General features: G+C 48.2%; 1 protein-coding gene across 1 annotated transcript in view; it reads right to left on the reverse strand.

Moving 5' to 3' along the window:
- The window catches only part of SCN4A (sodium voltage-gated channel alpha subunit 4), a 118,649-nt gene that overhangs the window by 51,172 nt on the left and 53,073 nt on the right, over positions 1 to 14,404 (reverse strand). Inside the window, exons 13-17 of the mRNA XM_048517496.1 lie at positions 10,045 to 10,200; positions 6,858 to 6,981; positions 4,468 to 4,706; positions 3,039 to 3,212; positions 594 to 950 (exon numbers count right to left, since the gene is read on the reverse strand). Coding sequence (XP_048373453.1) covers positions 594 to 950; positions 3,039 to 3,212; positions 4,468 to 4,706; positions 6,858 to 6,981; positions 10,045 to 10,200 — 1,050 coding nt within the window. The remainder of the gene's footprint in view (positions 1 to 593; positions 951 to 3,038; positions 3,213 to 4,467; positions 4,707 to 6,857; positions 6,982 to 10,044; positions 10,201 to 14,404) is intronic.

Here is a 14,404-nt window from a genome sequence, read left to right on the forward strand (position 1 = left end):
TGCAGAAGGCCAGATGGAAGAAAGAAGCCCTGCTTGATTAATAGTTTGGACTTTATTGATATTCTTTCATTACTGGACACTGTTAGTGGTGGTAACTGTTCTGAGTGCTTTTTTCTTTAAAAGCACTGAAGATTTTGTACAATTGAGTTGTGCTGCATATATATACATATATGTTCACTATATGTTCACTATTATTTATCCTTAAATGATAGAAAGTTGTGTTAAAGATTAAAGGTTTGTTGATTTGTTCAAGCAATTTCATATTTGTTTGTTAAGCCACAGGGTGCTGTCATATATTATTTCCTAGGTCTCCAATGGAGATTGATGTGGCCAAGGAGAAGTAGGTTACACCATCACTTCTGGATCTTTAAGTGACATCGATGTTTGATGCTTCCTCATCATTTTAACTTCACTGCTCCGTTGAGTGAAGATGGAAATGAGCATCAGAGGGGGTTTGCTTGCCAAAAGCAGGCAAATTGCAGCCCTGGAAGACCCATGATACATAGAGGAATATGCAATATTGGCTAAATCATGAGTCTGCATGCAGGACAGTCAAGTTTGGGCCCTTCCCACCCTTAGAAAAGGCGACTCACCACAAGGTTCCCGATGACCATGACCATCATGAAGACAGTGAGGCACAAGGCCTGTCCGGCCACCTCCATGCAGTCCCACATGGTCTCGATCCACTCCCCGCAAAGGATGCGGAAGACGATGAGGAAGGAGTGGAAGAAGTCGTGCATGTGCCAGCGCGGCAGCTCACAGTCGGTGGAGATCTTGCAGACGAACTCCTTGTAGCTCTTGCCGAACAACTGCATGCCCACCACAGCAAAGATGAACACAATGATAGCCAGCACGAGCGTGAGGTTGCCCAGGGCGCCCACTGAGTTGCCGATGATTTTGATCAGCATGTTGAGGGTCGGCCAGGATTTTGCAAGCTTGAAAACTCTCATCTGGGAAAGGAAGAGGAGGCCTGGTTAGCCTGTGGAACTCTCTGCCGTCAGCTAGAGCAGTGATGGCGAACCTTTTCGAGACCGAGTGCCCAAACTGCAACCCAAAACCCACTTATTAATCTCAAAGTGCCAACACGGCAATTTAACCGGAATACTGAGGTTTTAGTTTAGGAAAAATGGTTGTATCCGAGGCATGTGTTACTCGGGAGTAAGCTTGGTAGTAGTCGGTGGCTTTGCTTTGAAGCAACCATGCAACTCTTCCAACGGGTGAATCACGACCCTAGGAGGGTTTACTCAGAAACAAGCTCCATTACCAGCAACCGAGCTTACTTTCAGGTAAAGGATCGCACTTTATTTCTTCGCATGAAAATCAGTGGTGTTTAACAGCGCTCAACAGGGTTACCTACACTGCTTCCCCAAAACTAGGTCTTAGGCTTAATGCTAATGTCCCGAGCCCAGGCGGTAAGGCCAGCCCTAGATGTGTGTGTGTGTGGGGGGGGGGGTGACTCTGCTTGCGCGTGCCCACAGAGAGGGCTCTGAATGCCACCTCTGGCACCCGTGCCATAGCTTCGCCACCACTGAGCTAGAGGATCTCAGCTTCATAAGTATTTTTAATTGCTAGTGGCCTTGATGGAGAAGAAAGGCAGCCTTTAATTGTTATCCAACCATTAAATGTTTAGATAATCAGTATCCAAAAGTTATCACCTGAATCATATTATCTTGAGGTCTTAAGGCAGCCTACCATATTTTTAGCTCTACCCAAGGTGGGATAATCAGGGAGTTTTAGTCACAGCCTGCCCCGCCTCTCTTGGGTTTCTCTGCAAGACCATTTATCTCTGTTGAAATTCATTTTTTTATTTTTGGCCCAGCTCTCTAATCCATAGGTGTCAAACTCGCCGCCCTCCAAATGTTATGGACTACAGTTCCCATCATCCCCTGCCAGCATCGTGCTGGCAGGGGATGATGGGAACTGTAGTCCATAACATCTGGAGGGCTGCGAGTTTGACACCTATGCTCTAATCTGTCCAGGTCATTTTGAATCCTGACTCTGTACTCTGGGGGTATTAGCTACCCCTCCTAATTTTGTGTCATCTTCAAATCTGATTAGCATGCCCTCTATTCCATCACCCAAGTTGTTGATAAAAAACATTGACTAGCACTGGGCCCAGGACAGAATCCTGTGGCACCCCAATAGTCACTTCTCTTCAGGATGAAGTTGACAAGCACATTTGAGTTTGGTCAGCCAACCAATTACAAATCCATCTAATAGTAGCATTGTCTCGTCCACTTTTCACTAGCTTACTCGTCCCTCCCTAACCTTGGTCAGGAGAAGCAGTGGCGTAGGAGGTTAAGAGCTCGTGTATCTAATCTGGAGGAACCAGGTTTGATTCCCAGCTCTGCCGCCTGAGCTGTGGAGGCTTATCTGGGGAATTCAGATTAGCCTGTACACTCCCACACACGCCAGCTGGGTGACCTCACAGGGTGTTTGTTGTGAGGGGGGAAGGGCAAGGAGATTGTAAGCCCCTTTGAGTCTCCTGCAGGAGAGAAAGGGGGGATATAAATCCAAACTCTCCTCCTCCTCCTCCTCCTCCTCCTCCTCCTCCTTCTACGCAGCAGTGGCGTAGGAGGTTAAGAGCTCGTGTATCTAATCTGGAGGAACTGGGTTTGATTACCCGCTCTGCCGCCTGAGCTGTGGAGGGTTATCTGGGGAGTTCAGATTAGCCTGTACACTCCCACACACGCCAGCTGGGTGACCTGGGGCTAGTCACAGCTTCTCGAGCTCTCTCGCCCCCACCCACCTCACAGGGTGTTTGTTGTGAGGGGGGAAGGGCAAGGAGATTGTCAGCCCCTTTGAGTCTCCTACAGGAGAGAAAGGGGGGATATAAATCCAAAACTCTCTCTTCTCTTCTTCTTCTTCTTCTTTGCAGACCTCAGGCAATGTGTTCCACAATGTTCAGGGGAGGTCTGGGGCATCTTCCAAGTTTATCTACGGACACTTTGGCCTCACAGCACCTGGGGCGAAATCTTGCCCCCGACCCTGACAGAGGTTGTTTGCAAAAGCTCACATTACAGAGCAAAGTCACTTACCAGCCGAAAGGAACGAAGCACAGACAGCCCCTGGACGTTGGCGAGGCCCAGCTCCACCAGGCTCAGGGTGACGATGATGCTGTCAAAAATATTCCAGCCAACCTGGAAGTACTCGTAGGGGTCTAGAGCAACCAGTTTGAGCACCATCTCAGCAGTGAATATCCCAGTGAAGACCTGTGGAAAGAAGAGCAGGAGGAAGCAGGAGAAACTGAGCTGAAAAGGAACCAGGAAACGGGATAAGGAAATATCCTTACATAAAATGTGCTGCATAAATCCAAATGTATGTTTGTCCCATTTATATTCGTTTTCTTTTGCAAGTTTTATTATTATGGATACTGATGAGTTTGGGTTCTTCTTATTGGTTGGTTAATTAATTCTGTCTTGATGGCAGATTAGCAAAATTCACTGTGTTCTTCCTAAGAATACTGAAGTGCCCTTAAATTTCCCTAAGTGTGCTGATTTTTGCTAAAGCCTCCCTCCCTCTGTAGCCTTGTACTACCGTGTTTCCCCGAAAATAAAACAGTGTCTTATGTTAATTTTTGCTCCCAAAGATGCGCTATGTCTTATTTTCAGGGGATGTCTTATTTTTCTGTGTTCTGTTTGTCGGGCATGCTTCCAAACAAAAACTTTGCTACGCCTTACTTTTGGGGGATGCCTTATATTTCGCACTTCAGCAAAACCTCCACTATGTCTTATTTTCAGGGGATGTCTTATATTCGGGGAAACAGGGTATGTGGTTTCTGAACTAAACCCTCTGGAACAAAATTTCAGGGGGCTAAGCTGGCCGGAATGGGAAAGAGGAACCAGTGGGATTTGCCACCCCTTTCCAATAAAACTTAGAGGCAACTAAAGCATTCTGATCTTGATGGTTGGATCCATATACATCTTGGTCTATTTGTGTGTGTGTGTGTGTGCGTGCGTGCGTGCGTGCGTGTGTGTGTGTGTGATTTTTTAAACATTTCTGTTGGAATTATTTTGTCTTTAATGCTCATGTCCTATTGGTTTTAGTAGTTATAAGTCACCACAAGTAGATCCCTGGAGAAGCAGCGTTTCCTTGCCCTTCCCCCCTCACAACAAACACCCTGTGAGGTGGGTGGGGCTGAGAGAGCTCCGAGAAGCTGTGACTGGCCCAAGGTCCCCCAGCTGGCGTATGTGGGAGTGCACAGGCTAATCTGAATTCCCCAGATAAGCCTCCACGGCTCAGGCAGCAGAGCTGGGAATCAAACCCGGTTCCTCCAGATTAGATACCCGAGCTCCTAACCTCCTACGCCACTGCTCCACGAATGGAGATGGAATGGTGGGAAGAGGCACCAGTACTTCCCCCTGTGCCATTCTTATTTTCTGACGGCCCCAGGGCTCCCTGTCCAGCTTTCCCAGCTCCCGGACGGCCAAACCAGAGTGCACAGAAGAGACAGCGTGCCGTTCTCACCAGGTTGCCCACGGTCAGCACGTTGTTGAACTCCTCCGTCATCGGGTAGTGCTCCATGGCCATGAAGACAGTGTTGAGGACAATGCAGATGGTGATGCCCAGATCCACAAAGGGGTCCATGACAAAGATCTTGATATACTTCTTCATCTTTACCCACAGCGGGCAACAGTTCCACACCAAGACGGCGTTGGCAAACTTGTACCACCAGGGCGGACACTTCTGGTGCGCTTCCTCCAGTTCTGAAAGTAGAAAACCAAGAGACTGAAGCACAAACCACCGGTTACGGAGGGCCACCTTCAAGCAACAGGTCAATTAAATCAATCAGCCAGATTAAAATTCATCCCAGCTGACACCAAGCAGGGATACTCAAGTAGATCTCGTACAACGACCAGCTTCTGGGAGCCTGCCCAGATGTACTCCTAAATTGCTCCTAAATTCAGTGAAAAAGCAAGCCGGAAGGTAATCTTTCCTTCCAGTTCACACCCGTGGCTAGAAGGTGTTTCCCATCTCAGAGGGAGCCACTGTTTCCTTTTAGCAGTACAGGCCACTAAAGAAGAAGAGAAGGAGAAGAGTTTGGATTTATATCCCCCCTTTCTCTCCTGCAGGAGGCTCAAAGGGGCTGACAATCTCCTTGCCCTCCCCCCCTCACAACAAACACCCTGTGAGGTAGGTGGGGCTGAGAGAGCTCCGAGAGGCTGTGACTTGCCCAAGGTCCCCCAGCTGGCGTGTGTGGGAGTGTACAGGCTAATCTGAATTCCTCAGATAAGCCTCCACAACTTAAGTGGCAGAGCGGGGAATCAAACCTGGTTCCTCCAGATCAGAGTGCACCTGCTCTTAGCCACTGCTCTTACCCACTATGCCACTGCTGCTCCCCTAAAGGGGACCATCCTTTGGCAAACTCCACATCAGTGGGGGCACATTTTTTGCCATCAAGTCACAGCTGATTTGTGGCAACCCCTGGTGGGGTTTTCAAGGCAAGGGACTTTGTGGGGTGGGGTGTGGGGGTGTCATTGCCTGCCTCTGCATCAGGACCCCAGTATTCTGTGGAGGTCTCCCATCAGTATGTGACTGACCCAAGGTCACCCAGCAAGCTTCCACAAAAGAAGAAGAAGAAGAAGAAGAAGAAGAAGAAGAAGAAGAAGAAGAAGAAGAAGAAGAAGAAGAAGAAGAAGAAGAAGAAGAAGAAGAAGAAGAAGAAGAAGAAGAAGAAGAGGAGGAGGAGGAGGAGGAGGAGGAGGAGGAGGAGGAGAAGGAGGAGTTTGGATTTGTATCCCCCCTTTCTCTCCTGTAGGAGACTCAAAGGGGCTGACAATCTCCTTGCCCTTCCCTACAAATCCCATCAGCCCCTGCCTGCATGGCCAATTGGGATTTGTAGTCCATGAACATCTGGAGAACCGCAGGTTGCAGACCCCTGGACTAAACTGAGGCTGTCATACTTTGGTCACATAATGAGAAGACGAGAGTCACTGGAAAGGACAATAATGCTAGGAAAGGCTAAAGGCTGCCAGAAAAGAGGGAGGCCCAAGATGAAATGGATTGACTCTGTAAAGGAAGCCACGACCCTCAGTTTGTGAGACCTGAGCTGTTAATGATAGGATGTTTTGGAGGACGTTCATTCAGTGGGTCACCAGGAGCCAGGAGCAACTTGACGGCACTTCACACTTCACACACACACACACACTGCCATATTAATTGAACTTCATTTTTAAGTGTTAACTCAGGACAATATTGAAAAACAGAGGTGGGATCCAGCAGGTTCTCACCAGTTCCTGAGAGTGGGTTACTAATTATTTGTGTGTGCCTAGAGGGGGTTACTAATTGGGTCCGCTTTTCCGTTAGAAATTCCATTAGGTCCAAAAATCATAAAGTCCTGTTGTTTCCTACGTGGCTGGTTAGCGAAGGCAGAAAACGGGATCATTCTCCCTGTTGGGCTGTTTTAAAAACATGTTTTAGAAGTATGGGAAAGTTCCTTGTTTAAGGAAAGTATCCTTTTGATTTCTAGAAACAAAATTAAGTGTTTGAAAGTATTAAGTATTTGACAGGCAGTCAATTGGAGGAGAAGTCGTTGTTTCTGTTGGCAGTAGACGATAGGACATGCTATAATGAGTTTAAATTATGGACAGAAAGATACCAGCTGGAAATTAGGAACTTTTTTTTTACAGTAAGAGTTTTTTACAGCAACAGAGAAATTATTAATGCCCCGCCCCTGGAATGCCTGGCCATGCCCCCGTCGTGCCCCACCCAGCCCCATTGGTGCTACGCCACTGTTTGAATCCCACCACCATGGGAACCTGTTACTAAAATTTTTTGATCCCACCACTGTCGAAAATGATCATTATGAAACTGATTGTCTTTTTTTAAAAAGCGTCCAAAGCCATCGCTAAATTTACCTTCCAGAGTGTTGGAGACAATGCTGAGCGCACTTTCTGCTCGTTTCTGCAAACCTGGCCCATCCTGGTTGCCCACTTGCAAGTGGTTCTGATCAGGCTTCACGGGTTCCTCCATCAGATCTGACTGCAACAAAGAAATTCCAGAGTAAGAGAATGATTCAGTGGCCACCTTCAGGACCCTGAGCTGGAGGGAAAGGTGGTGTATTTATTTATTTTTTAAAAAATACATAATACATTAAAAAACAGCTTCTTTGCTAAGGAAAAAGGGCACGATCAGTGGTGGGATCCAAAAATTTTAGCAACAGGTTCCCATGGTGGTGGGATTCAAACTGTGGCGTAGCGCCAATGGGGAGGGGCGGGGCACAACGGGGCGGAACATTCCTGGGCGGGGCTGTGGCAAGGACGCAGCCGCTGCACCGGTCCTTGGGCGGGAAACGAATGCACGCAGGTGCAGGCTGCCATGCAAGCCGGTGCACCTCCTGCTAGACTGCTTCAAGTTCTGCGCACTACTGCTGAGAGGAGGGGCGTAACTAAGGCAAAAATCACGTGGCAAAATCACCAATTAGTAACCCCTCTCGGCACACACAAATAATTAGTAACCTACTCTCGGGAACCTGTGAGGACCTGCTGGATCCCACCTCTAGGCACGATTTATCTAGTTATTTTAGCACAGACTATTTCCCAAATTGCTTATTCCGCAAACATTTTGCAATTCTGAATGTACTTAATTTTGTTTTGTTTTTTAGCATAGGTCCGTTCTGCAGAGCACAAATAAGATGTCCTGATGGAAAAAAGGTGTCTCAGGGAGGAACTCCTCACAGATTTTCCCCCAAGACGTCCTCAGGACACTTAATTTTAGCTCATGATGTCTTTTTTTGAAGTCCTTTAAACGTAAACTTATTTCCTGAAGTCGACGGCAAGTCATCTCCTGCTTGCTGTGCAGGGCTCAGGAGCCGAGGAGACGTCTTATTTTTCCTGGATCAGTCCCCTCTCCAGTGGTATTTTGGCCAATCATCCCTTAAATCCTATCCACAGCTCCCACGACAACCCTGCTCAGTAGTACACTGCAGCACCCAGGCAGCACTGAAAGAGTTTACGCTGCAGGTAGGGTTGGCCAGGTGCCTGCCGGCCAATGAAAGGTAATAGGGAGGCATGATTGTCAACTTCAGGTTATGAAACCTCTGGAGCTTGGGCAGAAGTGGGATCCAGCAGGTTCTCACAGGTTCCCGAGAGTGGGTTACTAATTATTTGTGTGTGCTGAGAGGGGGTTACTAATGGGTGATTTTGCCACGTGATTTTGGCCTTAGTTACACCCCTCCTCTCAGCAGTAGCGCGCAGAACTGGAAGCAGTCTAGCAGGAGGGGCACTAGCGTGCGTGGCAGCCTGCGCCTGCGCCTGCGTGCATTCGTTTCCTGCCCAAGGACCGGTGCAGTGGCTGCGTCCTTGCCACAGCCCCGGCCCCGGAATGCCTGGCCACGCCCCTGTCGTGCCCCACGCAGCCCCATTGGCGCTATGCCACAGTTTGAATCCCACCACCATGGGAACCTGTTACGAAAATTTTTGGATCCCACCACTGAGCTTGGGGATGGAGCTTGGCGATGAAAAGGAATTCAGTGGGGTACAATGCCATAGGGCCCACCCTCCAAGTCAGTCATTTTCTTTGGGCACAGGTGTCAAACTTGCAGCCCTCTGGATGTTATGGACTACAGTTCCCATCATCCCCTGCCAGGATGGGAACTGCAGTCCATAACATTTGGAGGGCTGCGAGTTTGACACCTATGCTAGGGGACCCAATCTCTGTAGGCTGGAAATGAGTTCTACTTTTGGGGGAGCCCCAGGTCTCACCAGAGGCTGGCAACTCTAACTCCGGGCGACTGAGTAAGATAGAAACAGGCAACCACCTCGGATGGGACAAGCATGTCTGATTGGATGCCTCGCTCTTAGTTCTTTACGAAATTCCTGATCTGAAAACTATTCATAGATGGGATGCTAGCAAAATTCGTGACTGGCTCTATAGTAGAGATGCTCTACAAGACAAACAACTTGCTTCCACTCAGAAATACTCCCCATGGTTCTCCTGCGTCAAAAAGAACAAATGTTATGCACAATATCTCACAAATCTCAAGGAAGCACACCTAAGGAAATCAGTCACTTCCCTGAGATATCAGATGTTTAAATCAGAACAATTGCTGGGGAGATATGCTAAAACACCAAAAGAGCTACGTGTATGCAGATGTAGTTTAAATCAGAGTGACGACATAATACACTACACACTTCATTGCCCTTTTTTACTCTGCTATCCGCAACAAATATATCAATGATATCCTGTCAGGCCTGACAGGTAGCGAGGAAGAGAAAGTTTGCTTTCTGATGGCGGACGCATATCCTGAGGCTACATTTAAAGTAGCGATATTCATGTTTTTAGCAGCGAAAATCAGGGAACGTTTAACTGATGTTCAAAACATACAAGCTAAGTTGTAATAAAGGTGGTTAAAAACACCTTTATAATTACAATTGGATCCTGCTGTGTGTGGATATATGATACTTGCTTTGGTGGTTTAACACTATTGGAACTGTGGTGCTTCTACACTCTAAAGCTTGAGAAAATCCTCACAATGTGTTTTATATTTTTGTAAACGGTGTGGAGTGGGGCTATGGTTGAAGTATCTGTTTACATGTGTATGGCCTGTGGCTAATAAACATTGATTGCTTGCGGATGCCTCGCTCAGGGCTTCCTGCTCTGATCAAAGACGGACACGGTACAAATTATATGACCTTGTTAATGGCTAACAGTTAAAATCCTTGATCAAACCATTTCTAGTACGTCAGCTTAACGTAAGGTGACCAGATTTTTGCTCCTGTAAAGTGGGGCGGCCGCACACACGCGCGCGCACACACCCGTGCGGCCGCAGGAGCACACTGCCTTTTGCGGCGCTCCCCAGTCAGGAAACCGGGAAGCGCCCCAGAAGGCAGTGCGGCAGCGCAGGAGGCGCACGCGGGACAATTTTAAAGCCCCGTGGGACGCGGGACACATTGCGCAAAAGCGTGAGTGTCCCGCCAAAAGCGGGACGGCTGGTCACCTTAGCTTAACGTAATGATAATTCCCCAGCAAGTCATGGGAAGGGTTTTGGCCTGCAAGACATTCCTTCCATCCTTGCACGTACACACATACATACACACAACGCACCTCATCTATTGTGGCTGATCGCTCCAACACCAAGCGTGGAACCGCCTGATTGTTGCAGTCTTGGTCACTGGGGGCCTCTTGGCCCGAGTTGCCCTTCTTTTTCTTCTCCACCACGATACTGTCTGCGGAGCTGCTGTTTGCTGCTTGTTCCTGAAGCTGCCGAGACACCACGACATTTGTTTAGAGGACGCATATGATAGGGGGGTTGATTACAATGGAGTGCTTAGCTCTTCCAAAGCAAGAAGTGGTACTATATTATCATCATCATTATTATTATTTATTGGATTTATAGGCCGCCTCACCCCCGAAGGGCTCGAGGCGGCTCACAGTACAACTGTTCTCAATAACAGCACATAAAATACATAAATAAAGCTTAACCCCATTAAAACAAATTTTCAACAGCAGCAGTTACTTGAAATTTATATAAACAAAGTTAAGAGCAATTTGTATGTAATTTGTATGATCTAGGGCCGTGGTGACGAACCTATGGCACTCCAGATGTTCATGGACTACAATTCCCATCAGCCCTGCTGGCAGGGGCTGATGGGAATTGTAGTCATAAACATCTGGAATGCCATAGGTTCGCCACCACTGGTCGGGCTTACAGCATGGGATTCTTTTATCAGTTCTGGCTTCAATTTATCCCCAGATTTCCACACGTTTTTTCTGTTTCTAGTTTTTGCTTCTTTTGCTTGCTTTTTTGTATTGGAGGGGAATCACTTTTTCCGGAAGTCACTTTTTACATCCCCTTTGACCTCACACGTAACGCTTGGCAGTTTTCTTGGTCCTGCCTATTCTAACCCACCCACCCCAACCCACTTTTTGACGACTGGATTGCTGCACTTGTGATCCACTCCTCCTTGCCCCCCCCCACTCTGAAGATGAGTGGTTTTGTTTTCATTTTTTTAAAAAATGCAATCCTTATATTGATATTTATTTATTTATTATTACTTTTTTGACTGCCCTCCCCTGGACTCTAAGGCCATGTACATCAATATAAACCTCTCAATAAATATAGCATACAATAGTTAAAATGAGCAACTAACAGATTAATGACTAATGATGACTCCCCCCCCCCCGTCCCACGGGAGGTCTGGATGACTCGAGGGTCCGATGGCTAATCCTGGCGGAACAGGTCCGTTTTACAGGCGGAAACTCTGCAGGGCCCTGGTATCCTTTGGGAGCCTGTTCCACCAAGTAGGGGCCAGGGCTGTAAAGGCCCTGGCCCTTGTAGAGGCCAGCCGGATTTTTTTTGTGAGCCAGGGATCTCCAGCAGGTACTCCTCTGAAGAATGGAGGGACCTAGTGGGGCAATATAAACATGCACCACTGCCATGATCAGCCTCTCCTTGATCCTGCCCTGTTTCACCTCCCGCCCGGGACTCTTTCCCCTGTTCTCAGACTCCTTATCAGCTCCACATGACTTGTCCCATATAAGCAATGTCGGTCCCATATGGTCCCAATTGGTCCCATATGACCAATGGCTTATGAGCTGGTCCTATAACTGTGGCCTCAGTAACTGATTAGCATGCACACAGTTAACCCCATAACGTCAGGATTGTGACAGACACTTGCAAATGCCAACAAAAGGGCTTTCATGAATTGGGGAGACACAAAACTCCCACTGAGTGTCTGATTCAGTGTCCTCAGGCAAACCCACCCAGAAACACAAGGACTTCATCACGTGTGGTCTGTCAGGACCACAGCACTGCACAATATTCATCATCAGTACAATTTGCCTGAAGCCTACAGCCCGATTTCCCCTCAGGCCAAGATCATATCCCCTGCCAGGAAACAGAACATCCACATTCGGATCCTGAAACATGAGAATGAGGACATAGAGGCACTATTCTGCCCATGCCTTCATAAATGAGGACACTGTCTGCCCAACCCAAAAATTAGACTTGAAAGGGTGGCTCAGGGTCAGGAAGGCGGAAGCAGCTGCCCAGACCAGAAGCGGTTACGGACCACCGGCATTCTGGAAATGCCTTCCCTGCCGGGATTTTTTTTTTAAGAACAGAAGAGGAAACCCAAGACCGGAAGAGAGGTTGACATAACAGGTTGGCATCCAGAAAGGGAAAGCAAAGTAAATCAGGCCTTCCTCCTCCTACACATGACAGAAAACTTCTTCTCATCGGACTCTTTCGCCACTGAGTTGCTCAAGGTTTCAATTAAATTATGGCAAAACAGAAGGAAACAGTCTTTACTTTTCTGAATTGCACTGTAACGTGCAGGAGGTTTGGGATGAGACTGTAAGTCAGTGGTGGCGAACCTGTGGCACTGGTGCCAGAGGTGGCACTCAGAGCCCTCTCTGTGGGCACGTGCAAGCAGAGTCGCCCCACCCACCCCCACACACGCATCTAGGCTGGCCTGGGCCACTGGGCTCAATTATTAGCATTAAACCTAAGACCTAGTTTTGGGGAAGCAGTGTAGGTAAGTGCTGTTAAACCCCACTGATTTTCATGCAAAGAACTAAAGCGCGATCCTTTACCTGGAAGTAAGCTTGGTTGCTGGCAATGGGGCTTGCTTCTGAGTAAATCCTCCTAGGGTCGTGATTCACCCGTTGGAAGTGTTGCACGGTTGCTTCAAAGCAAAGCCACCGACTACCACCAAGCTTACTCCCGAGTAATGCACGCCTCAGAGCCAACCGTTTTTTTCTAAACTAAAACCTCAGTATTCAGGTTAAATTGCCATGTTGGCATTTTGCGATAAATAAATGGGTTTTGGGTTGCAATTTGGGCACTCGGTCTCGAAAAGGTTCGCCATCACTGCTGTAAGTCCACGTTTCTGCATGGCCCTCAGTTGATACACAATATGTCCGCGGGGAAAACTTCCCCCGCCTGGGCTTCTGAACTGTAGTGTGGCTTTTTAATGCAGCATCCGCATGTTCTCAAACTTTCCCTAATCTCAAGAGTTGGAAGTGAAGGACTTTGCACAGTCTGTTAACCGTTGACTACAGAATCACAGAGGTATCAAGGCGCTGGGCATCCTTTCTCTACTGCTCTGAGGCCGAATTCCCACTGAAAATTTAATCTAGGTACAACCAAGTTTCAAAAGTTTCATCCAGGTTCCAACATCCTCACTGCAGCATGTTTCTAGTGAAGACGTCTAGCCCTGCCCCTTGGGGGGGGGGTGCCTGCTGCCAGGGGTGCAATTGTTAAGCTAGCCGCACCAAAATTTCAGAGTATCTTTAGAAGACCCTCCTGATGATTCCACCCAGGTTTGGTGAAGTTTAGTTCATGGGGGCCAAAGTTATGGACCCTCAAATGTGTCACCCCATCTCCTATTAGTTCCCATTGGAAACAATGGGGGATGGGGGCATGCCCTTTGGGAGTCCATAGATTTGGACCCCCTGGACCAAACTTCGCAAAACCTGGGTGATATCAGTAGGAGACTCTGCTGATGATACCACCCAGGTTTGGTGAAGTTTGGTTCATGGGGGCCAAAGTTATGGCCCCTCAAGTGTGTAGCCCCTATCTCCTATTAGTTCCCATTGGAGTATTTTTTTCAAAAAGGTGCCTATACAAGCAGGTCCAGGAAAATCCCATCAAGGGGGGGGGGGGGGCACCAGAAGCAGGACTGATCCGTGTTCTGCGGTTCGGCAGTGGGGAGATCGTGAGGAAATCTGGACACTTCAGGTGATTCTCCCAGGATTAATCGCCAGTGGGAAATCGTCCTGAGATACTTTCCCCTTGAGGTGCAGTTTGCTCCTGCCGCACACAGAGACTTATAGGGGCTTTCCGCACTACAGAAGGGAGCTAAGGTCGACTCGGTTCCCTTCAGTGGGGGGTGATTCCAGGCTGTCCGCACAGCAACTTACTTGGCCCTCTAGAACTGAGCTAAGTGGGCGGGATCATCTTGGTGCCTGTTTTGCTCCTCGATCGTGATTGGAGCTTGTGTTACCATGGGAAACGGGAGCGGTTTTTTTTTTACAGTTTTTACAGTTACATGCCCGCCACGACTCTCCTGTTCTGCACATGCCACAAAAGCGGCGCCTGATTGGTTGAACGGATGAGGTGTCGTTTCAATGCATCCGCACTTCAAAGCTTCGAAGCGGTATCGACCTTGTTCCAGCAGAAAGGTGCAGTTCATAACTGTGACAGGGATGTCACAGTTCTGGGGGGGGGGGGGGGCTGAGACAAAACAACATTGAGCTCAGTTGCAGTGCGGATACACTGAGGTGAACCTAGATAGAAACCAGTACAACTCTGTCAGTGCGGAAAGCCCCATAGTGGGGTTTTGCTGCACACACGAAAGCGTTGCGCACTCTGCTAAATGACTGGTTTTTGATGAACCAAGATTCTTGAATTCCAGCACTCAGGGACCGTCCCCCCCAAGCCTGGTTTGGTACAGTCTTTCTA

This window comes from Sphaerodactylus townsendi, linkage group LG15, assembly GCF_021028975.2.
Source record: "Sphaerodactylus townsendi isolate TG3544 linkage group LG15, MPM_Stown_v2.3, whole genome shotgun sequence".
Classification (NCBI taxonomy): domain Eukaryota; kingdom Metazoa; phylum Chordata; class Lepidosauria; order Squamata; family Sphaerodactylidae; genus Sphaerodactylus; species Sphaerodactylus townsendi.